The 24,863-nt window shown below is 37.4% G+C and overlaps 1 protein-coding gene across 1 annotated transcript; it reads left to right on the top strand.

Annotated features, from left to right (window-relative positions):
• Nucleotides 1-1,084: 1,084 nt before the first annotated feature.
• PEX2 (peroxisomal biogenesis factor 2) lies at nt 1,085-23,662 on the top strand (the record flags this gene model as incomplete). Its single annotated transcript, XM_082278232.1, is given in 3 exon segments — nt 1,085-1,198; nt 1,201-1,226; nt 19,168-23,662. Coding segments are annotated over 3 exon segments (1,074 nt in total). The 3' UTR covers nt 20,102-23,662.
• Between the last annotated feature and the right edge of the window lie 1,201 nt (nt 23,663-24,863).

Here is a 24,863-nt window from a genome sequence, read left to right as displayed (position 1 = left end):
AAATAAGTAAATAAGTCACAATTTGAGTACTTTTAACTTTCATGTTTAATAAACACTGCCAGTTTCCACCAATCTCTTCACATAGAGCTCTCTTTAATTTGCTTTCCAGAACAGTAATAGCTAACTTCACAAAGCAGTTTGCCTCAACCTAAGGTGTAAAATACAATTAAATAATAGCTTTTGAATCACCTAAAATACCTTCGACCCCGTGAGAAAAACCTGACACCGATGCCAGTAACTAACCGAGCAGCCACGTACCAAACAGTGCAACTGCTGGAGAAACACAGCCTGCAGTGCCTTTAGGCTGTTGTCACACTCCTTCCCCAGTCTGCTTGTTTCTGCTCTCACAGCCCTGTGATCCCTGCCAGTAAATGCTCCACAGGCCTCCCGCCTCCCCATGGACTGCCCCCCAGACTGCCGTCGGCTCCAAGCTGCTCGGTGACCACGCCGCCCCAGGCCCGGAGTCTCTCCGCTCCCACACGAGCGGCCGCGCGAGCCGGAGCCGCTCCTGGCGCCGGCTGAGCCCCAAGCAGCGGCACCGCCGCTCGGCTCCCACCGGGACCACCGCCCCGCCCCCCGCCGCCGCCATTGGCTCCTCCGCCTCACGCCGGGCTGCTGATTTGCTGCTTGGGCTGTCAGTCAAGTAGCGCGCGGCCCGCCCTGGCACGGCCGCCGTGCGCGGAGCCCTTCCCGCGCGCCATCCCGGTCTCCCGGAGCGCTTCCTGCGCAGCCGCGCCGAGCGCTGGCCGGCGCTGACTGCGGACCGTGCTCCCGCCGCTCTGGGCAGCTGCCGCTGTGACCCGGCTGCCGGGACGGTCCCCGCGGGCCGGGGCGGCTGAGGGGAGAGCGCCCGAGGGGCCTGCGTCCGGCGCAGAGCTTCACTGGGAGGCTCGAGGCTGAGCCCAGCGCACCCGCGGAGTCGCGGAGGGCTGCACCTAGCAGGGGCGCAGGTCAGTCGGGACGCGGGGAGGGACGAGATGGAGCGGCTGTGGCGGGCGAGGGCCGCTGCAGGGGCCATGGCGTTCGGCAGAGCCCATCCAGGCACCTCCCGCGGCCCGGCAGGCCGGGGCAGGCCCCGGAGCTCATGCAGGCTCTGCTTGTAGAAACTTGCGTTTGGCCTCCTGCACGCCCCGGTCGCCCTCGTTCCGTGAGTCCCGCTGGCCTTCGGCCTCCTGGTGCCGCAGCGTGCAGAGACGGGAAGCTTTCCAGCTAGGCCCAGGCCTGCGGTAAGAGAGGACAGAGCCTGGTGACGACCTCTGCGGAGAGGAAAGGGCATAATACCCTGTCAGAGGAGTATTATCATCAGAATTCTGGTATCAGTTGAGAGAGTGAAATCTTCAAGGGTCTTTCCTCTTACTGTCTACTATAGGTGGCAAAGAAATCTAAAGGTGAGGGTGACACCTTTCCACTTCTGTTAATCCAGTTTTGTGCAGCCTGTAAGTAACAAACTATTGGTTTACCACAAAACAAATGTGCATTTATTCTGAATGGCCAGTGTGTTTTGACAGAGAGACAAATTCTGCTTATGATATAGTGCATATTGAAAACCAATGTATGTTTCTTGTATGATCTTTTGCCTGTAAACGTGAGGAAGGTGTTCAGTAAGGTCCAAGATGAAGTATGACTAAAGTTTGTACTAAATAATGAAGTTTGTACTAAAATTTGAGTCCAAAATACTTTGCCATTTGATTTTTTTGGAAGTTAGTGAATTCTTGTCAGACTTTTTTTGAGCTTTTATTGACATACAGTTTAGAAACAGTTGTTGATAAAGTTTTCTTTTTAAGACTAGTGCTATTTTTATTCTTTTTGGAGACCTGTGTTATCAGTGTTTTCTTCTACAGATTCTTTTTCTGCTGCAGCTCTTCCTCAGCAGCAGCTTGTTTTTCAATTCTTAGATGTCCATCATGACTGGTTTATCTAATGATGTGGTTTGTAGGAAAATAACTGAAAGTGTCATTACTGGCACTTAATTAGAGTAGTAAATAAGCTATTAAGAGGAGTAAAAATTAATGTCTTTTTTTTTTTTAATGTTTGTTTATACTGCATGAAGTCATCAATTTCTGTTACTTGCTATGGGGTTAAATTCACATCTGTAAGATGTATAAATTAGTTCATTGAAAGGGCTTTTTTTTTTTTTTTTTTAATTTTTCGTGGTAATTGAATAAACCAGTAGGGCACATAATCAAGAGTACTGGAGGGATTTGACACTTATATTTTAATTCTGGAAATTAGTACAGAAATAGATGATCATGTCAGTATTGGAATGTCTACTTTGGTTGCTAGTGCCTCTAGCATTAGATGTTAGTAAGAATACTTTTTTGGAGTTAGTGCTGTGTCGATGGTTGGATTTGATGATCTTGAAGGTCTCTTCCAATCTTGATGATTCTGGGATTCTGTGATTTACACTTTTAGTTACCATGATGCTTGTAGTGTTCTCCATATCATAAAGTTTTTGATAGAGTCTGTGGATTAGAAAGTGGAATATGTTTAAAGCTATTGTCTGTGAAGGTTTTGCAAGGATCTTACATTACACTCTTTTTCTTGCCTACTAGTCTGGATTTTTTGGGAAGAGTCTGATAGAGGTGGGCTGTTTGGGCCTCTTTATGTAGTGAGAGTTTGTGTGTATATCAATATTTCAAAAACCCCAGTGTTATGTATATATATTTGCAGTTTTAAAGTAGGAATTGAGGATGTTTATTATTCAGTAGAGGGTATTGTGAAATTGCATTAATATGGGGCCAAGGCAACTGAAATAAGTCTGCTTAGCATTTTGCCTCTATTTTTACATCCTTTTAACTCCTAGGCTTACCTTTGTTCAAGCTTGTGAGTTTTTATTTCTCAAGAACATCCTTTTCAGCAAATGAAAAAAATCAGTTTCTATTAATGTTGTTTTAATTAAGTAAATAACTAAAATTAGATATCTCTGTGTATGAATGTCAAAATATCTTTTACTTTTGTTAGAAATGTTGATAACTGTAAAGTAGTTAGCAGTGAACTTACGTGTATTTGAAGCAGCTCATGCTTACATATCTCTTAGCTAATCTTAGAACTCTTAGTGTAGTGGTACATACTATACTATACAGTCATATAAGATATCATGTCCTGAATTTATTTTTCTTAAAAATTAGTTCCTTAGGTAATGGGTCTTCAGATGCATTATGAATCTCCCCACTTATTAAAGGGCTCCCAAGTAACTAGACTGGCATGCGTCAGTTCATGTTCATAGAGTATTGGGGATTAGGTAGCTATATGGAATATCAGTTCTGTGCAAGGAGGGTGTTTAGATTTGGGAGGGAATTTTTTTGTGTGTTTGACAGCTCTGTTTGTCTCCTATTAGATTCTTTTATTATTCACCCATGTCTGTAGGTGAAAACTGTAGGTTTAATTTCATTAGAAGCTTCAGTGACTCACAGAAGGGTTTTGATAAGGTCATCCAGGACATGTAGGAAGTAAATGTTCCTGTAATGGACTAAATGAAATTAAACTAAAACTTTCAAATGGGTATTATTAGTATATAAAGATTTGATTGAACCCTTCATAGACTAGAGTAGGAAAAGTAATTTCTATACTCTGATAGTTTTTGACACTGTTACTAATCCAAGGACCACCTTTGTTCTTTGATATCAAATGCTGTGGTATAAGTTAAGAAAGACATTTAATCTTGTCCTCTGTTTAACAGTCTTTTATAGTCTTTTGAGGTGACAGTCTTGAAAATGGCTAAAATCTGCTACCTAGGGAATATTTGGGAAGGAAGGGAACAGGTTTATGGCTACATAATATCAATACCAAGAATATAGTGTAAAATAAATGACTCTTCAATATATAAATCATCCAAGTGTAGGGAGTGATATTTGAGTCCTCTATTAACATATATCTGGATGTAGTAATAAAGCACATGGTTTTTCAGGGAAAAAACCCAAAATATTTAATTACACGTTCAAAATGTGAGATAGTGGGAATGTCTTATCTTACTATTTTAAACATACGAAAGTAGTTTCAAAGCCATGAAGTTCAGAGAGAAGGGGGTGGAGGAACAAAGAAGGGAAGAAGAGACAGACAGCTTTTTGAATGAAAATTAGTTGTAAATTAAACAATAGACAAAATCAGTCAACAATTTGAGATTACAGTTTAAGTACCTTATTACACATGTGTTTTATTTCTTTATTGGTTAAAAAGGCCTGCTCTTACAAAAATTTTTAAAATTCCACAGCACTCTTGTTGCTTTTGGAATTTCTGCATTTATTCAGTGAAAACAGAAATCAAGAACATAAAAAGAAACAAATAAATTGTGTCCAGCTAACACTAACTTATAAGCTTTAGACATAAATACAGTTTCATTGAATTAGCTTGTAAGCATGGTGTGGTCCAATAATAATAATTAACATAATAAGAAGAAATGTGAATAAACTTTTAAATTAAAAGATAACACTGTATTTAATAAGAAATGTTCTTCATACATTACCAATAAATTTATTCTGGATTAATATCAGTCTAACTGAAGAATAAGCTATATTACATTTTTGTTATCTTACTTCTTAAACCTTTTAGGTATTTAATGATTTTTGGGCAGAGAGGGCTTTTTAAAGACTCTCTAGGTAATAACTTTTTCAATAAAGAAGTTCACTGTGTTTGTGCCAGTTTAGCAATGTTTCCTCTAAGCTATATGGTCTCTGACAGAAACAAATGTAATCTATTTCTTATTCAGTCAGTGAGTGATATTAGTGCCGGCTTTCTCTGAGAGCCTGGTTTAAGAATAGGAAAGTAAGATCATTGCCCTGGATTTCAGGAAAACAGGCTCTGGCCTCTTCAGGGATCTACTTAGAAGAATCCCCCAGGGTCAGGCCCTGGAAGAATACAGCAAAGCTGGTTGATACTGAAGGATCACCTCCTCGGGGCTCAAGAGCAGTCCATCCCAACAGTTACAAAGTCATGCTAAACTGCCAGCAGCCGTGCATTGATGAACAGGGAACTAGCTCATCATGAAACTCAGACATTAAAAGTAAATGTGCAGAAGCAGGAACAGGTAACCTGGGAGCAGTATAGAGATGGTGTCTGAGCATGCATGGATGTGATTAGGAAAATCAGACTCTGCCTGGAGTTGAATCTGCTGAGGAATGTCAAAGGCAACAAGAACTGCTTCTGTAAATACACTAGTAGCGGGAGGACTACAAGGGAAAATGTAGTCTCATGGCTGAATGAGCAAGGAATGTGGAAAAAGCTGAGGTTCTGCAGGCCGCCTTTACTTCAATCTCTGCTAGCAAAGACCTTCAGGAACTGTGGAACACAGGGAAAAGCCTGGAGCAGGGAAGATGTACACTTGGTGGAGGAGGTTTAGGTCAGAGAATACTTAAGTAAACAGGACGTAGATAAAGCTCTTAGGATGCACCGATGAGTGCTGAAGGAGCTGGCTGATATAACTGTGAGGACAGTCTCAAAAATCATAGGACTGGGAGATTGAGGATCTGGAAGAAGTGCCTGTAGACTGGAGGAATGTCAATGTTCCTTCTGTTTTTAAAAGGGCAGGAAGAAGTACTCAGGGAACTCCAGCCTGATCAGCTTTACCTTGATCCCTCAGAAGGTGATGGAGCAGCTAAGCCTGGAAACCCTTCTGAGACACGTTCAAGAAGGCGATCAGGAGTAGTCAGCATATTTACCAAGGGGAAGCCACTCTTGACCAACCTGCTAATTTTCTACAATGATATGACTGGCTTGGTAGACAAGGGGAGGGCAGTAGATACTTGTATCAGTAAGGCTTTTAGCAGTGTCTCCTGTGACATCGTCATAGAGAAGCTGCTGAAGTATGGGCTGGGTGAGCAAATAGTGAGGTCAGCATAAAACATGCAGAGCAGATGGACCACAAGGAATGGCAATAAGTGGTGTGAAGTCTAGTTGGAAGCTGGTAACTGCTGTTGTACCCCAGGAGTCAATGCTGTGTTCAGCCCTGTTTAACATCTCCATTAATGATCTGGATGATGCAGTGTGTGCAGTTAGAAGATGATAATTTTGTCAATTAAAATCAGTCTTTCACTGGAATACCCTAATGTAAATTTCACCGTAGCAAGGTCTGGTTCCCAAATGTTAACTATTTAGGAAAAACATCTGAATTCATGCAATGTTTCAGAGCATCCAGCAAGTGAATTTAAATTTTCAACCCAAATGATAGTATGTTGTTTATAACTTAAAATGGAAATGGACCCACTCACTGTATTGCTTCTGCAGTTAATGAGGACAGCCCCTACAACTTGTTACCTCTCTTGGGCTGCAGAAGTTTTCTTTAGTATGATGTTTTCAAGCAGGCTGCTTATGCATTTTTGAGGTTTCTATTGGGTTTTCTTGGTCTAGGGTTTTGGTTTTTTTTTAGAGGTAGGGTTGGGCTTTTTTTTCCTTTTGACACCTATTAACATACATACTTTTTCACATAGACCACACCGTTTCTGTTCCCCTCATTTTAACTAACAAGCATGCTCTCAACATCGGCTGCTGTACAGCACTCCCTGTAAAGTTAAAAGCAGCAAATAAAAAAAATATATTAAAAATGGCCAATGTGTTGTGCTAAAAAGATGCAGGCTCATTAGTCAGATTGTGTGGTACATGCACAGAAGGTAGCAGGCTCGCTGTTCTGTAGCTTCTTCAAGAGCTAAATTGTTCCTGCACCCATACAGCTGACTTACAACTACAAGCATCATCAGTTTGCATCTAAACTTTACAAAAACCTTCAGGAAAGAACGCTCTCTGTTTGTAACATGCCTCTCTCAGAGATGGGGGTAGGGATTTTTTGGTTTGGAGGTGGAATGCAAGAACTTTGGAATTTTCAGTTTCTTTCAGACTCTTTTCAAAAATTTCAAAACTAAATCCAAATTTTTCAGAGTAAGGGTGAAAATTAAGAGAAATAAAGAACCTTGAGTTAGAGGAAAAAGAGGACATACACAATATAGGAAGAAAGAGGAATTACAGCAGTGACGCAACTCTAGATTCAAGGTTGATTCTGACTGGGTCTGGGCACTTCCTCCTTTTCCTGCAAGGGAGAACTTGAGGCAGTTTTTGGCCTTTAGGAGGAAGCTCAATTGAATGCTGCTAATATTTATTGTGTTTGTATTAGTAGCTGCCTGGGAACAATGTCCCTAAAAATCCTGTTTCTGACACCCCTTATCTCCACTCTTGGTTTTTGCTAATATTGTGAGTGAAGTTAGAAAAGAAAGGAGTTAATCAAAATTTAAATTCTAAGAAAACTTGAAAAAATACATTAAAATAATAGTATTCAAAAGTAATATTAATTCTGTAGGCAGAGGAGCAGACAAAATATATCACAGGAGGGATTTGGTAAGGAGGAAAGTTTTCCTGAAAAGGAAATTAATATAATGCCATGACACTGTGAGGCATAACTAAATCACAAAGGGAAATCCACACTGGAATTGCGGAGGGATTTCAGAAGCTGTAACAGCATACAACTCAGGCTACCTAGCAAGGAAATTATTATCCCTCTTCTAAACTGTTACTTTTAATACATGTATGCAACCATTCAGTGGATTCTAAAATGCTAATGAAATGATAGGATTGAGGAGAAGTGTGGTGGAAGTGTATCAGTCTTCCCTTGTGTGCTTAAAGTTACCATAATTACCAAGTAATAAAATCAAGGACTGGGGACACTGAGCACATTTAATCTTCCCAGCACCTCTGTTAGTCATTTTGTTATGCCAAACATTTCAAAGTACAGTCATACGAAAAAAGCTAAAAGTAGGGAGGAATCGCATACTATTACTTATTTAAACAGAGTAGCCTCTCACTTGCAAGTCTGAGTGGATCCTACAGTGGACTTGTACAAATAATTATTTTCTTTTTCTTTTAATTTTTTAAAGACAGCTGAAAGTCTCATTGTTTGTATTTGCAGTGTTGTGGTGTTTTGCTTGCACATTCAGCACGTTGAGTTTTTGCCAGTTTAACATGCAAAAACAGTTCAACAGAAGTTCAAATGAGTCCTAGTGCTAATCTGTAAGATAAGGACAGAATACACAGTAGAAGGAAAATAGGAGACAACAACTGTAGCTGTCAAAAGTTACATTACCTTTGGTTTTTATAGAACACAAGCCTGAAAAATGAGATATATATGTCAAGTAAAGTACTGATCTTTATCCTTAAACCAGTGGAGAATTCTTGATTTTAATTAGATCCAATCATTCATAAGTTATGCTATATAATACAAAGCCAAGACTTAAAATGTAGAGTGAACAGGCTTGTTTTTTTATTGATGCAGGGCTTTATTGACTGTAGCAAATCATAAATATATACAGTCTGTAACAACATTGTTTTTACATAGAGTCCTCCTTTTGGTACAGATGTGGACAGGGGTTAATTATGACTTAGTTACGCGTTTAGGACAGATTTTACCATTCTCATCTAATAAGTATTTCTGATGAAAGCTTAAAGGACCTTACGTTCCTGCAGTGCAGTACTTGGATCAGCATTGCTACACTTGCGTATCGCTGAATATTCATGACTGTGCAGTTGGTATGCATATGTATGTAAAAAGGAAGAAAGTTGGAATAAAATCTGGGCAGTGACTGTGTTTCACAAATGTTAAGCATAAGGTGTTTAATGCAAAATTGCAGGGTTCTGTCATCTGTGGTAAATTGTATCTGTATATAAAGCAGGTGTTGCTTCTGAATCCCTTGTATGTATCTTCTCAATCTTCATCCTGGCATCTCCATACTTATCTGGTGATCCATTCATATGGATCAGACAGGTAGGAGCAGAACAGAGACATAGAGCTGTGAAATGAGAATTTAAGTTAGATGACTTTTTGTTTGTTTTTTAGGTAGTTTTGAATGGAAGAACGGTAAGGAGGGGCATGGAAAAGATGCATAAAATTGGGATTGACACTGCGCTTGACAAATAAGGTGATGTGAGATACAGTGCCCTTACAACAATTAAATGCAGATGTTACATATATCATGAGGTATAAGACCAAGTTTTCAGAAAAGCAACAGTAACCAGCAAAGGAAGAGTTATGGCTATAACTGCCCCACACTGTGCTCAGAACTGTGCATTCATGTTTTGTCATTGGACAATTCTGAAATGGAGCTGCATAGCTGTGCCACCATGTGATATTTCACTTGCTTTACACAAAGAATGGCGCATTTACAAAGCCTTGCATTCTTTTCACTGCTACACTATGCAATGCAATATTATTTAGGCATCCTTTTAGCAGAACCTCATATCCTTATCATACCCAAAATGTCTTCAAATACAAGAGTCTCCCGGTGATGACCATCTGTTGATCTCATCAGCAGTCGAGACCTATATTTGTAGCACAAGGGATTCTTAACTTTGCTTAGCTTTTACACCTCCTGATACTGGTTCAGTCAGAGATGTTGCCCCTTCGTTGCAAGGGGCTGTTTCTTCCCAGCTAACCATCACAATTGCCACTCTGTTCAATTACTTCAACCAAATCTCTCTTCACCATTTTAATTCATCAACAGTAAAGGTAAGGCACTTCTCCAAATAATTCCCATTACGTAGTTCCAAAGAAAAAAGAATATATTGTGTATTAGGCACATACTTTGCTCAGCATCTTGATCAAGAAATTTTTAACCATGTTTTTTGGAAGTCTTCAAGTTACAATACAGCTTTGTGTTTTACACTTTTGGGGTTTTATCACTGATTTCTTTAAAAGGAACAGTAACTAGATTTCATTTAGTGTAATAGAGAATGAGAATTTATAAGTGGAACTGACACGTCCCTTTAGAGATGAATTTGTAATTTGATGTACTAAGGAGCAGGATGACAAAAGAGGAAATAAGATGGGGGAAGAAGAGAAAAAGGATATGGGATTAAGAATAATAGTGATTGAACATTAGCTTGTTACATGCTTATCTTCCTGTTTATTCCAATAAATGAAAATTAGGGCCATATCAAAAAAGTTGGTAGATGATGCTGTCTCTGGCTTCTATGCTACAAGGAATACAAATGTACTTTGAGGTTTTATAGACTTGAATTTAGCATCACAAATTTTAAAAGGTAGTATTTTAAATATTAGTTATGAGATAATTATCAGATCTGGTTGTTTGGATCTAATAGTCTTTTAAGAGTGCTGACTGATGACATGTTTGTGTAAAGTCAGTAGAAGCTTTTAGCATTCAGAATATCTTTAGCAGTGACCAGTAACAGTCTTGGTTGCTAGCGTTCACTGAGGGGATGTGTTACACTCATGTGGGATTTTCAGTTTCCGTCAAATGCTGACAGAAATGACTGATTTACAGCTTCTAACAGTGCAGCGCTTTCCTACTGCTCTTCATTACTGTTGTATCAATTCTGGCTCTTCTGAGCTGGTTTTCATTTTGTAACTTGAAGCCCTAATATTTTGATTCTGGCAGGTAGTTTATGGAAGATAAATCAATGAGCTATCATTATGTTTCCTTGCTGTCTCCAGGCATTCAGCAGTGGCTTATCTCTTGTATCTCATTTTATGGAATATAAGTTTACTGAGTTAAAATTGGAAAAGCAACCTATGATTTCAATGTGTCTTTGTCTTCAGTGTGGTCTTTGGACCTTAAATGTACCTGTAGCATTTAGGATTCTGGGGTTATTTGCTAGTTGCTCACTTAACTTCCGTAATTAAATTCTTAATTTTATATATGGGATTGATTTGTTATACAGTCATTCAGTGTTTTCCTTGAATTTGTCTATTTTGAGAAATAGTCCTTTTTCCCAGGAATATAAGAAATAAATAATAGTTTCTGTGATTGGAGTGTGTTACTGACTTTTCAATTAGTGTTAGTAGTTATTCCAAACAGTTACAGAATCAATTTATATTCTTTAGAAAATGATAGGTATTTGTCTGAAGTGTGTAGAAATCCAGACAGTAATACAAAATCAATCTTTTTTTAAAGTTATTTGAGGTAATGATATAGTGATAAATTAATTTTACAGTGATTAACAGACAGCACAGTTGGGGCTCCCAATTAGACTTTGATCAGACTTTCTCTCTGCACTTGATAAGCAAGAAAGAGATGAGAATTAATGGTAGGACATGAGGCTTTGAGCAGCTGGGGTCCATGTTCTGTGTTATGAGAGTTGGTGTAAAGGAAGGTTTTAAAATTAACTGAGTATGTATCATTTGATTTCTCATCTTTAAAATTTATTGATTTTAAATTGACATCTAAAATATCCTCTTCTATTGAAAGTACCTAAAAAGAATAGTTAAATGGTATACATTTTCACAAAGAAAAAAGAAAAACACCCCACATTAAAAAACACCTCAGCATTCTTGCGATGGGTAGAAAGGTAGTTTTCATTGCTATCTGTTGAGACCCTAACTTTATGATAGTAGACCAAGAGTATGGCTTGCTCTTCTGCTCTAACATACACTCAGTTTGGCAATGCTGAATGCACAATAGCAAATGTATTGTAGCTCCTGAAGGAAAAAGGAGCTGTGTGTTAGTGTTATCTCCAGAGGGGAAATGATTTCTAGCATGCTCACTCTACATACTGCTTCCCCATGCTTGGACCACTGATCTGAATGCTGGGACTTGGCAGAATCTGGTCTGTTAAAAAGGCTGAAAAATTGTTACCTTTAATGTATATCTTGTTTGTTTCTTTGTGTTGAGATAGTTTAGAGTAAGAAACTAAAATAGTAATAGTGAATGTTCAAAGATTGACTTTATATCTGGAATTCTTCCATGGCCTGGAAATTAAAAGAGTTGTCCTGGGAGAAATAATACAACATGATTAGCAATTAATATAAAGGAATAGCATAGGAATGTGAGAATAAAATCAATGACTCTGAAGAACAAAATAAGTTTCAATTTACAAAGCACAAGAATCAATGAAAGGGTCCAAAAATCTGAGTAAGAGGAGGCACAAAGGGATAAGTCCATTATCCACGTCTGTTATTAAATAAGAAAGGAGAACAAGTAACAGACTTTCAGAGACTGATTCTTTCCTTCATACTTTGTAAAAGAGATAGATTGCGACTTGCTAGTTTCATAAAATTAATCTTAGACAGGAAATAAGAGTGGAACCAAAGCACAGAAAGAATAGCCTAAGGAATCTTAATATAGATGTGCTCAAGTGGCAAATCCTAATAAAATTCATCCTAGAATGATTGAGGAATTAGGCACCACTGATTTTATTTATTTATTTAATATCCCAGAGGGTGGAAATAGCCAGCAAAATGGGTTTGTGTGTATCTGGTTTTGTGCCTCTTTATTCTTCTGTTAAGAGAATTATTGAAGCTGTCAGTTTTGATTCCAAATAAAGGTTCAGGAGTAAATAGTTTAGCAATTAATTTGTATCTAATGATGTGTAGAAGAGAGATTGTAAAACAGCCGGTATGGTTTGGTGAGACCTGTTTGTAAGAAACCTCAATATTTTTATCTTCTAAATAAGAATAACAAGTTTAATAAGAGGAAAACTTTAGGTACAATACAGCGTGATTTTAATAAAGTCTTTTTCCCTACATGAGCAAACTATGGAAACGTAATATCAATATTGTTTCCATTAGATGTTGATGTTATCAGCATCAAGTTGAAAGATTGCCTTTACAGAGTAATTATATATAGTAGCCTGTCAAGATGAAAAGGCATTAGTGAGTCAAATGATGGAAGAGAACACATACTTAGAAAAGTTACTGATGATACAAGCTGGAGAGAGGTTGAAAGTTCGGGGTTTTCTTTTTTCCTTTGTTTTAAACATAAGATCTGAATCCAAAATACTCTTGATGAGTTTGGAAAGTCTGAAATCAACAAGATTTAAAACAATGCAGGCAAGTATGAAACACTGCATTTAATATGAGAAACTCAAAATACATGAATCCAAAACAGGAAATAATTATTCAGATAGAAAAATGAGAGAAAAAGACATGAAGATGTAGTAGATCTTAAGGTAAATTGCTGCTGGGAATAAAGTAAAGTTGTTGGTCTGTTGTGGATTTTGTTCGGGTTTTTGGTTTGGTTTGGTTTTTCATGAGGATCATACCACACATGTTGTAGGAAAGCAGATATTGTCTAGTTTGGCAAATCTTCTGTGGGTAGTTGGTCCTCTCACATGCCTTGCTGCTTTTTGCCTTTGAGAAGATGCAGCAAAATGGAAATTTTGCTGCATTGCTCCTGTTTTCAGCTATGGAATGAAAACCATCCTGATTTGTACTAAAGATGCTTTATACTGAATATGAGAAAAAGTGTCTTTGTAATTATTAGGGTCATAAAACACTGGAACAGACTACGTAGAAAAACTGTGGACTTAGCTTTCTTGGTAGTTAAACACCTGTGAATATATTGAGCCTGTGTTCGTGCTGCATTAGGATTTGGTGGTCTCTTGTAGGCCATTCTATCTTTCTGTAAGTCCAGTGTTCAGACTACATGTTTGGCTACACAGAAGAGATTGTATAAAAGAATTAAATAATAAACTCAGAGAAGTTAGTGGATGTGCTACTGACGCATCCCAAATGTAATTTTAAGTTGAAGCAGTAAGGAAGAAATTTGTTTTCTTAATTTAATAAATATATTTTTATTTGGCTTCTCAAAAAGTGGTTTGACAAATCATACTTTAAATTATTTTAAGGCTTCTGCATATATGTCTTATTTGTCATCTAATGATTATGCTAGGAAATCGAGGAATGTGATTGCAGTAGCTCTGAGATAGAAACCCCTTGATTACACATCCACAATAGAAAAGCCTTGTGGAAAAAGTGGCACCCAAGAGGTTACTTGGATTTGTATATTTCTGCAGGTAAAGTTTACAGACCTGTAAATTTAAATGTAGAATTTTTGTGGGCAGAATGCATTGACAAATATGCCTGATGGTAATACATCTCCTACTGATAGTCCCAGAACAGGTCAATAATAATGCTTATATTGATAGCAGCAATGCAGGAGATGTTACTTGGTATTATAGCTAAAATCCATGTTATCCCCTTAATTATAATTACATTAATATTGACAGGCTGTTGACAATACTCACATTACTATTGATAGATTTCTGTCAATAACATGTTTCCAAATAAAATACATTCATTCATAATTTTTACAATGCTCAATAACAGCACTAATGTATACCAGAAGAAATTCCTTTTCCCCTAGTGATATACAGTAATTTTTTTTTTTACTGTACAAGTGGGATTGTTTGTTTGGTTAAAAAAACCAAAACAGACAAAATGTAGGTTATTTAAGGAAGGAACATCTTAGGGTTTTTTGGTTTGTTTTTTTTTCTGGCAGGCAGGTTTTTTTCTATACAATATCTTTGACAGTATAAAATAAAGGGAGAACCTTACAAGTAGCAGCCTTTACTCTTTTGTCTTAAAGAGTATTTATATAAAAGTTTCATCACACATTGAGTTTTATATATCTGAACATTGATACCTGTCCCTTTCATTACTAGGTCTGTGATTCTGAGTTCTCATGTTTTAAGCAACTTAAAATAAGAGAGTTAAAACAGTAAGGATTTGACAAATAGAATGTAGTAAAGAAACATGGAGGAAAACCAACATTCTCTATATTTTGTGTAGCTCAGCAAAATATAGACTGCAAAAATAGCATCTAAAAAAGTACAAGGTAAATGTCTTAACAGTTATGGGGTGGGTTTTTATCTAGTTTTAAGCTACTATAGTTCTCATTTATTTCTACTGTAGTACTACTGTCTGTGAAAAACAACAAATTTCTCAAAGGACTTTGTATAGAAGTAATTTTGAAGGGGAAATTTCCTATGATAGCAAAATTGAGATTAAAATTTAGGGCTCTTCTCTCAAGGAAACAGTTGCTCTTATTCAGATCATTAGGACATTTGCAGACATTTTTGTAGGACAATGCTGATTTAAAACTGTCCCTTTTAATATTTGTCTGTGGGGAATATGTGTCTTCCCTATAAGTGCAATAAAACCTTAAATCAGTTCAGAAGAAAGCATAGTGGATAGCAGAACACTAGGCACACTGAAATGTGCTTACACATTAAAATCAAAATTATATGAATATAATCTTCAGGTAACTTGCAGGGTCCAGTTAACAGCCATGGCCTATGGCAAACTTTAAGTGTTCTTAGCAGGAAAGAACTTCAGAACAATGCCCAGATTTATTGCTTGAATTGAGAACACTTAATTGTTCATCAAAAAGAAAGCGCTTGCCTTTTTTTTTTTTTTTTTTTTTAACATAGCAATGTTACAAACATAATTTAAAGGATAACATTGTTATTGTTGTTTGGTATTCTTCCTTTTCCATATAGTCTATATAAACGTGACTAAAAGTTGAACCGATTTGATAGCTGGTAATTCAGGAAGAGATGTTAAACATGACACCATTAAACAGCATATATGGTGTTGATTCTGATTTTGTTAAAAAAGATGACTTGTTGGATTTTACAAAATTTCAAAGGTTAACTAACAGTGGTTGTGCTGCTTGGGCATGTTGTCTCAAAAATGGTTCCCATTTTCTGTTTACAAAGTTCCAGCGCACTCTGACAGATTCACTGAAGTTATTTCCTTCAAATAGAGTTCTGTATAGGATCATGGACATGAAAAAAATATGTATTATCACAACTCAATTAGATTCTGCAATGAGGCAATGGGAAGGTCAAGCTCCAAGTCCCAGAGAAGATCTTTACAACATTTAGTCTACCCACCTGTGAAATTTGGGAATAAATTAGTTGCTAAAACAGGTAGGTTCAGGCATCATTTGGTCAAGTTTCAAGAATTTCCAGGGATGGAGATTTCAGTCCCTGTAGGCAAAATGTTCCAGCTTCCTTGGGTCCAGTTGGAATTTCTCATGTAGTGACGTAATACACAGTTGTGTCTCTTTCTTTCATTGCATCTCTCAGAAAACTTTGACTTAATCTTCTCTGCAACCCTTAGAAAGTAGTAGATTACTCATAGACCACTTCTTAGCTTCCTTATCCTTAAGACTGAACAATCTGAGTTCCTTCAAGCTCTTCTCATATATCAGGACCTGGGATTCCCTGATGGTATGAGTTCAAGGACTCTTTTCAGTTTGTTGGCATTTCTTTTGTACTATTTGTGGAAAAGAAGCAAAACTGGACTTAGTATCCCAGGTGTAGACTCACCAATGCCAAGTGGAGGGTAATAGGCACGTTTTTCAGTCTGCTGGCTAGCCACATGCTAATATGCTTCAAGAATGCACAGGTGGCTTGTGTTCAGCTTGCTGCCTGTCAGAATCCCCACATCCTCTTTTTCAAAGCAGGAATGCAGTCATACAGGCTCCCAGCCTATGTGTATTTCATGATCCATCATAGTCCTGTGGATTTGACCCATTTTTATTTGTCTTCAGGAAGTTCCTGATGACCCATTCTTCACTTGCTCAGGTTTCTTTAGATAATATGGCTATAATGGGGGAAAATATCTGTACAGATTTAGTCTACCTTATTAATGAGAAAGCTACAATAGAAATTGCTCATAGCACTTGCAGTAATGGAAAACAGTTAAAAGAGATGGTTGAACTGATGTTGGAAAATAGTCTTAGTAGATGGATCAAGGAGGTTGTTTGATAAGACACCCCTTTTGAGTAACTAGCATTTTTAAAGAGGTTTTGTGTGTTGGGAATTGTGTAGAACACTGAAAAGAGTTGAGCAAAGTGAATTGAGTAGAAGAGAAAGTGAAGAAGATACTAGACTTTTAGGGGTTATGAGTGAATAATCAGTGACAGGTTCCAGAGCAGATGGTTATCAAAGGCTCTGGTTCCTAAAATGGTAGTGGGGTGAAAAGATGACGGGTAGGAGGGTGGGTAGTCATTGGTGCTGGAGTTTTTGAAGTGATGCAGCAAAATCCAGTAGGGGTTGAATTGACCCTTTGATCATAAATTAGAGGATGGAATTTATTTGGATCATACTGGAAAATATTTCCTGTGCTTTGGTTCCTGCTACAGAAAAGACCACGTGTGAGTGGTACAGGCTTGGATATACACCCTTTGTATCCTGGTTTTTCCAACCCGTGTGGGTTGATGCAATGAGCCCCATAGCTGTTTGCCCAGAGGAGGGGGCCTTATAGTACCTTCAGCCATGTTTTGCCTGCTAATAAGGAAGGAGGAGTTAAAAAAAATTGAGTGGTGCTATTGTATGCTCTACCCATGCAGCAGTCTTAGTTAATTGGAAACTACTGTTATGCACCCTACACTAACAACAAAATCATATTTACTTGCAGTGATAACCAATTACAAGTATGGAAAACAGTAGGAGGGCTACTGATGATGTTTTATACTGTGTTTTAAAACTTCTGGGGTGTTCTGTTTCAGCAAACGTGGTTGTTCATTTGGAGGATTTTATTTTTAGTATTCTTGGCATCATTAGCAACCATTCCTACCAAGATCCTCTACAGCATCTTTTACTCACAGTAATCTTGTATGTGTTATACGATTTTTCTCTTATAAATAAGATTTTGAGGCACCACCTCCTATTCTTTCTGCACAAGGCTGTGGACTCCTTGCGGGTCTGTCATGCAAAGAATCTGGTTTAGAAAGTGAAATATGTTGCATACTATCTGAAATCACTTCTGAATCATTTTGGGGATTTCGTATTGATGAAAGGAAGCAAAAATTGGTTACTCCACAATTTTGCATTGAGGTGTTATCCATATTTTGCTGTTGCAATTTGTTGCATTTATTTTCTCAGTCACAGAATTCCAGATGCAACAACATTTAAAAGAAGCCATTTAAAAAAATTTTTTTTTCTCTATAATGCTTGAGCAAGAGGAGTATGCATTTCTTGAATTTGTTAGTATACATTAATCATCTTGCCTGGAATTGTTACACAACAAGTAGCACGATCCCACAATCCTGTCAAAAACACTCTAGAAAATATATGCAGACTTCAGTGAAGTACTGTATGATAATTTATGTCTGAATGCTAAATATTTCTTTAATCTCTGTTCCGGTTTGGCCAAATTTAGAAATACATCCTCTGAGAGAAGGTACAACCACCCCTCCCCCCACCAGGTTCGGGAAAAAATAAATTTTCCTCAAAGGAAAGTGAAGAAGATAAAACTATTTATTTAACAAACACCCGGGAAAGGAAAATAATGTTAAATGGTAAAATCTTTCACTGTGGAGGAAAAAACCTGGGAAAGCGTTAGAGTCCTCCCTTTGGTCTCCTCGGAGCTGGGGCTTGGGCCAGGGCCAGGCCCTCTGTGCCTGGTGGAAAGTCCTCCTGATGTGCTCTGAGGTTGAAAACAGTCCAGTAGGAAAGGGAGAAAATCCGGAATTCCAGAGAAGGAAAAAGCAAAGTCCAACCCTCAGTCTCTCTCCGGAGAACGAGAAACTCAAAAAAAAAACTGGCCAAAAGCTGAGTGCAAAACAGCAAGCTGGGTCCTTCCTCACTCCCCTGCCACAGCTGGGGGGGAAAAAAAAAACCTGCTATCTTTATATGACCTTGAATGAGCTGCAAACTGCTTGGAGAAAGTTTTGCTCAGTTTTTTTTTTCCTCTTCCCCCTCTCAGGCTCAGTTTAGAGGCATAGAAAGGCACAAAAATTAATTTCTGGGCATAGGCAGCGATATGGGATACACATCATAACGTCACCCCAAGACAATCTCATATGATTTTTCAATAAACAACTCACTGCCTTGAGAAAGTTTTATTCATTCCCACCTTAATTTTCATCCATATCTTTATGTTGTTCCTAAATTTGTCAGTATTTCTAAGGTTTTGCTTTCAGCTGCAGCTATTGAAGTATTCATATGGCAACACTTGGTCTACCCCACTGTTCTTTTGGTTAGTGTGTTCATTTTCCCTATTTCTCCATAGAACACCAAATAGTCTTACAGTTCTTATTTCTGATCTATTTTAAGGTTCAATTGAATATTACAGTTATGCCCTGCAATATTTTTTTAAAATGTATATATGCATATATTAATATGTATATTAATCTGTAGATTTTTCTAAATATCTAGATGGTGTTGAACACTTGTTTATAACCAAATGTTAACTGTTTGTGAGAAATAGTCAAGTATAATTTATTTTGAGAATGAGATTTTAAACTAATTTAAATGTATACTAATTTTATATTAATGTAAAGCTACCTGAAAGGAATTGTGGCATATTACTAACATATTTATAGAGCATTTTGAGAACTTTGTTATTTCTTGTTTACTACTGGTATATTACAACTTTGTTTCTTTAATAAAATAGAAATAGGAGATGTTCCATTATACTAATATCTATTTGTGTTTTATTTCTAGAAAGTTTTTTTGTGAAGAAATGACCTCCAGCATTGGAAATGAAAAGAGTGTGAATCCTGTGCTCAGAATAAGTCAACTTGATGCTCTTGAATTAAACAAAGCCCTGGAACAACTAGTGTGGTCCCAGTTTACCAGCTGTTTTCATGGATTTAAACCAGGGGTGTTGGCTCATTTTGAACCAGAAGTAAAAGCATTTTTATGTCTTATATTATGGAAATTCACTGTCTATTCCAAGAATGCAACTGTGGGACAGGCTATTCTCAATATTCAGTACAAGAATAACTTATCTCAGACAGAGAAATACCAACCTCTGAGCAAACACCAGAAGTTATGGTATCTTATTTTCTCTGTTGGTGGAAGATGGTTGGAAGAAAGATGTTACGATTTATTTAGCAATCGTCAACAGCAATCTTTCAGCAAAATTAAGAGATATATTGGTTTTGGATCTGGACTTCTTAAGCTTTGTGGACTTCTAAATTTTCTGATTTTTCTTCGTAATGGAACGTTTGCAACACTTACAGAACGCATTCTAGGAATTAGGTCAGTTTTTTCCAAGCCGCAAAGTGTTCGTCAGGTAGGATTTGAATACATGAACAGGGAGCTCTTATGGCATGGCTTTGCTGAATTTTTGATATATCTGCTACCACTCATTAATGTACAGAAATTGAAACTTAAAATTTCTTCTTGGTGCTCACCTATCGCAGGTCTTTCCAGTAGTGAAAACACATTAGCAGCTTACTGCAGAGAATGTTCACTGTGTGGGGAATGGCCTACCATGCCACATACCATAGGCTGTCCACATGTTTTTTGTTATTACTGTATTAAAAGTAATTTTATATTTGATATGTATTTTACATGTCCTAAATGTGGCTCAGAGGTACACGATCTTCAGCCATTGAAGTATAAAATTGAAATGATAGAATTGCATGTCTGATATTAGGTTGATTAAGTTTTATGCTGACATGATATATATTGAAGAGATTAATGGAAGAATTCAGGAATTATTGGAAGCAGACTGCTTAAAGATGGTTTTGGAGACTCTGTAATTGCAACATACATTTTTATGGTCTTAGGTTTTTATTGGGTAACAGTGCCATAATGGCTACCCCACTTTGCAGGTTAGGGGAAGGTAGTTGGATTTACTCTGGGTGTTACTTGGTAGAAACAACAGCATTCTCAGGAGGGTCAATAAGAAATTTTACTTGTCAGCTTTAGAACATGCCAGTTGAATAAGGCACTTGGCAAACTTTGACTTAGAAATCTTTAACTTGTCCAGACACAGTGCCATTACCAACTTAGCTAGTAATAGGAAAGTTGTTCTTTTCATGCCTGAAGAATAATTTTAAATTTGAATTCCCACTGTGATGTTACACTAAAAAAAAAAAAAAAAAAGTGTAAAGAAGGTGTAAGCAAAACAGTGCACCTTCTAGACCTTCATGAGATGACAACTAATTTTCTCAGGCAACTACGTCTCTGATCGTCAATTACATGTATATTGCCTTCCACCTCTTCCCTCAAAAGCTGAGGGATAAGACCCACCATCCTTGGAATGTGGCAGCTGTTCAGGGTAACCCACATTTTTCTGAGCCAGAGACGCTGAAGAAAACTTTACTCACAAGATGTTGTCTGTAGGAATGGCCACTCTTGTTTTTATGGTCAAGGTGGGTGCCAGATCTCAGCATTCACTTCCACACAGAAAAAGATCAAACACAGTTATGTGCATGTTAACATATTAAAATAGGTAATTTCCTGCTTTTTGCTTTTACTGTTTGCTTTCTTAGTTGTCTTTGCAGTGTTTTAATTGTTCTAGCAATTTATCTATTTACTCTTCAACTTGGTTTTATAAGATTATTTTCTTTTTAATTGCAGTGCTTTTTTAGCAGGAAGTCTTACCCAGAAGAGTCTCATTAACGCAAAAATACATTGCATCCTCTTTTGAATCTTAAATTGTCAAAAACATATACAGTTAAATTGAGTAAATAGCTTTATGTGACTCTGTTCTTGATTGCCAATCATCAATAGTCAGTCCCAAAAATAGGGTAACAGCTGATTATCTTTGATCTACTTTTATGTTTATTACATTCTTCATTCTACATTCTGATTAAAACAACCCACCAGCCTATTTGTTTGAAGATCTTAAATTCTAGGTTTTGATCTTTAGAGTGACACACAGTGCTTTCATCTGATGTAATTAAATATAGTTAGCGGATGGGCAGCCCAAAACTTCATTAATTCTGCTACTGCTCTGTGAGTCAACAGAGTCTTCAGAGCAAGTGCTTCCAGATACTGTGCTGCAATATGATTTGTTGTCAAATGTGTGTATTAGCAGCCTGCCATATTTCTGGTATCTGCTGTTGCAATTAGAACCAGCAGGTGCAAATCCATCTTCATTAGAGTATCAAAACTGACAAGTCATTTGGAGAGCATCCTGAAGTCACTTCTTGATCCTGAAGGGATTTTATATGGATTGTCCTTCCACATCACTTAATAGCTTTTCCCAAAGAAATGTATTAGCAGCCCTGACTTCAAGGTGATCCGATGTGTCCAGAAACATCATCAGCATTTTTGGTACTTCTGTCTTTAACTGTCCTTATTAATTAAGACTTGTATGCATCCAAAATCCAGTGTTTGTAGCTTACAATCATAGCAGACCTTTGTTGGCTGTGGACTCTTCATTTATTCTGAAGTCTCAGAGCAATATTTTGTCAAAAGAGCATGGATTCTCTATATTGGCCTCTATTAGGTGTCATGTCCTTCTTAAATGGGAGTTAGCTTCTTTCCTATTTAGAAATGGTTTATTTTCCTGAATATTTGAAGAATGTTATCTTCCTTTTTCATTCCACCTCCCTCTGTCCTGCTGTTTGATGTGCGTAAGCTGTATGAATTTCCTGGGGTTTGTTTTGTCTCTTGCAGCTTCATGCAGGTAAAGTTTGTATTCTCTTTTTTCATCCCTGTTACACTATCAATACAAAACCTGTTTCCAGCAGTTTAGTACCTCTGTTGTACAGCTGTTTTCTGCTGGCTGTGCTGTATTGGACTTTACTGTTGGAGTTTTTTTATGGAATCAAACTTTTAATACTTAACTTACTTACCAAAGCATTGGTCTGCTTCTGTAGCACCTCCTTATGACTGTGTTGGGTTTGTAGCCCATAGCATTGCCAAAGTTTGTAAAGTCTGTGTCTTGCGGCATAAACAGTTTTTGTTACCCTAAGATCTTAGATCTTAATGTGGGCTTTAGTTCTTTTAATTTCCAGGCAAGTAAGCAGGTACCAAGCTTCTCACAGAAGTAGGTGTTTTGGGAAAAGAATGGTTGTTTATGTCAAGTATAGATTTTTTTTTTTTTTTTTTTTTTTTTTAATGTACCATATGGTAAAGTGTTTGCTCAGTTGTAGTCACGGCTGAGATTAATGAGACCAAGGTTCCGACTTGAGTATTGAGAAGCTACTTGCTACCAGCTTAGCCTTTTAGTACTTCAAAATCAATATTCAGCATTTTCCTGACAACACTTTAAAATTAAATTTATACTTTTTTTAATATTTTAATTCTGTTTTGTTGTGTCATGTGATCTATAAGCTGCCGAAGAGTCTTAGTTGAAGATATTACAGGAAAAAAAATCAGATAATTTGTAGCCTAATCAAAAGATAGTTAGTTTTACATATTAATTACCTTGATAATTTGTCCTCATAAGCGTTATATTTTTCCAGTTAAAACTCTTAACAAAGGACTGCTACATCTGGTCATGCTTCCTGCAGTAGAGGGAATAACATTTATTTTGGAATGTTAATCTTTAAATGAAAGGGGGTTAGTATTCAGCTACCATTAAACTGTACATAGGTGCATCAGCGAAAAGAATAAATGCTTAGAATTTAAGGAAGCTAAAGAACCAGAATGTCTGTTCAGTCTTGGATAGGAGTTAGAGCCTTGTATTACCAATTTTCTTTGTGCTGTGTTGACTTTGTGCGCTACATGAACATTTTCATTATCAAAAATCAAAAAATGAAGGTATAAATGAAACAGACTAATTACATTAATAAACATACTAGAAAAATTTTCATATCTTCATTTGAATGAGAATTACCGGTTTCCACAAGGTGTGATTCAGGAGGCATTCAGATGAAAGGAGTCAGAGAATGCTGATTCTTACTTACACAAACTATCACCATTCTGTGTACTCTCTATGTTTGAAGGGAGGTCTTATGTAAGTAATTTTATAGGAGACTTAAAAGTGGGAGTTTCTGTAAAAGAAATGAGAGGGGTAGTATTTGGTTTCTGCCTTACCTGGAAATATTTATTTTTTCGTAATTGTGATATATGATGGACAAGGATGATCTCAGCCTTAGTAAAGAGACAATGTGAAGAAAGATGAAAGATACGTATTTCCTAAATACAATTTATTATAATGTCCCTATTTGAGAATACTAATACAATTGTTATCTGGGACGTGTCATTCTTATGAAAACCAAGTTGACAAATAAATTATACTTTTTAACAGGAGGTTCTGAAGTTTGCCTTTTTCTTAAGAGTTTTTCTGCAAGGGTGGTTATTTCTTACTCAGTGGGTGACTTCATACTTTGCCATTTATGATACTAAAATGCAAAGTGGGAAACTAGTTTAGAGTTCTCTTTAAAAATTTCTTCAGTTTTAGGTTTAAGCAAATTATCTTTTTCACATTTCTTCTTTTGAGCAGACATAGCTGTTACACTTCACTGTGTGCTAGGAAGCTGTGTTGGCTTGTACTGAGAAGAGAATATTGTGGCATGACTGGGCAAAGGATAGGGTCATGCTTATTGCCACAATAGATAATAAAACTGATGGTAATTTGCTTTTAATAAGAATGGTTTGGTAGCCTGAGGTACTGCAAGTCACAGTGCATAATCAAAACAACAGAAGCAGTTTCAAAATGGTGCTTCAACTCTATATGTATTCCCAGGAAGAACTCTTAGTAGAATTGCTGAATAGATTACAGCTGCCTGCCTTCAACTTCCCAAGAGAGTTTTACATGCTGACAACATTAAAACATCCACCTAAATTATTACCACAGTCTTAAGTTTCTGCCATTCCAGGGGAGTCCACTTCCAAAGCGAGGAGCTGGCACAAGCCTGGCAGTGACCAAATAGATATCATTCAAGGAAAAGACATTGGTGGGCAGAATTCCTCTCAGGCTGGGACCAGATGAATCACAAACATGCACAGGAATACTTGTAGAGCATCTGTTGAAGCCAACTGGTCATGTTCTGTTCTCTAGAGCACACCTGGGGTTTTAGACTTCTCAGACTGTTGACTGCATACAAAATGCAGATAGGAGGTGTGGGCAGACTTGTGCAACAGCAGGTGCAGGTAGTTCTATGTCCTGTAGGCAGTTTTTAATAAGTACAAAATCCTTAGCTGCATACCTCTAATCCTGGGTCTCCTGAGAGGACAAACTGTTGCAAAGTATGATAAAGTTGGCCAGTGTGCTACCCTTCATCTCAAATCTGTCTACTTTCAGGGACAAATTTCAGGGGGAAAAAAGGTTGTCAGTCTAGTAAATGCTCTGCATTAGGCTATATTGGAAGAGCTGTAATGGAAAACTAAGCATGTTGGAGTAGCTCAGGAGAGGGGGAAAAGCTGACTCTTCTCTCTTCTGCTGCTTTCTGTATTCATTGCAATATTCTGTCTTAACTTCTTGACTGCAGAACTGCCAACTTACATTAACA

Source organism: Coloeus monedula, assembly GCF_965178545.1.
Source record: "Coloeus monedula genome assembly, chromosome: 1".
NCBI lineage: Eukaryota > Metazoa > Chordata > Aves > Passeriformes > Corvidae > Coloeus > Coloeus monedula.
The sequence above is the reverse complement of the archived record's forward strand: the minus strand, read 5'-3'. Positions and strand labels throughout refer to the sequence as shown.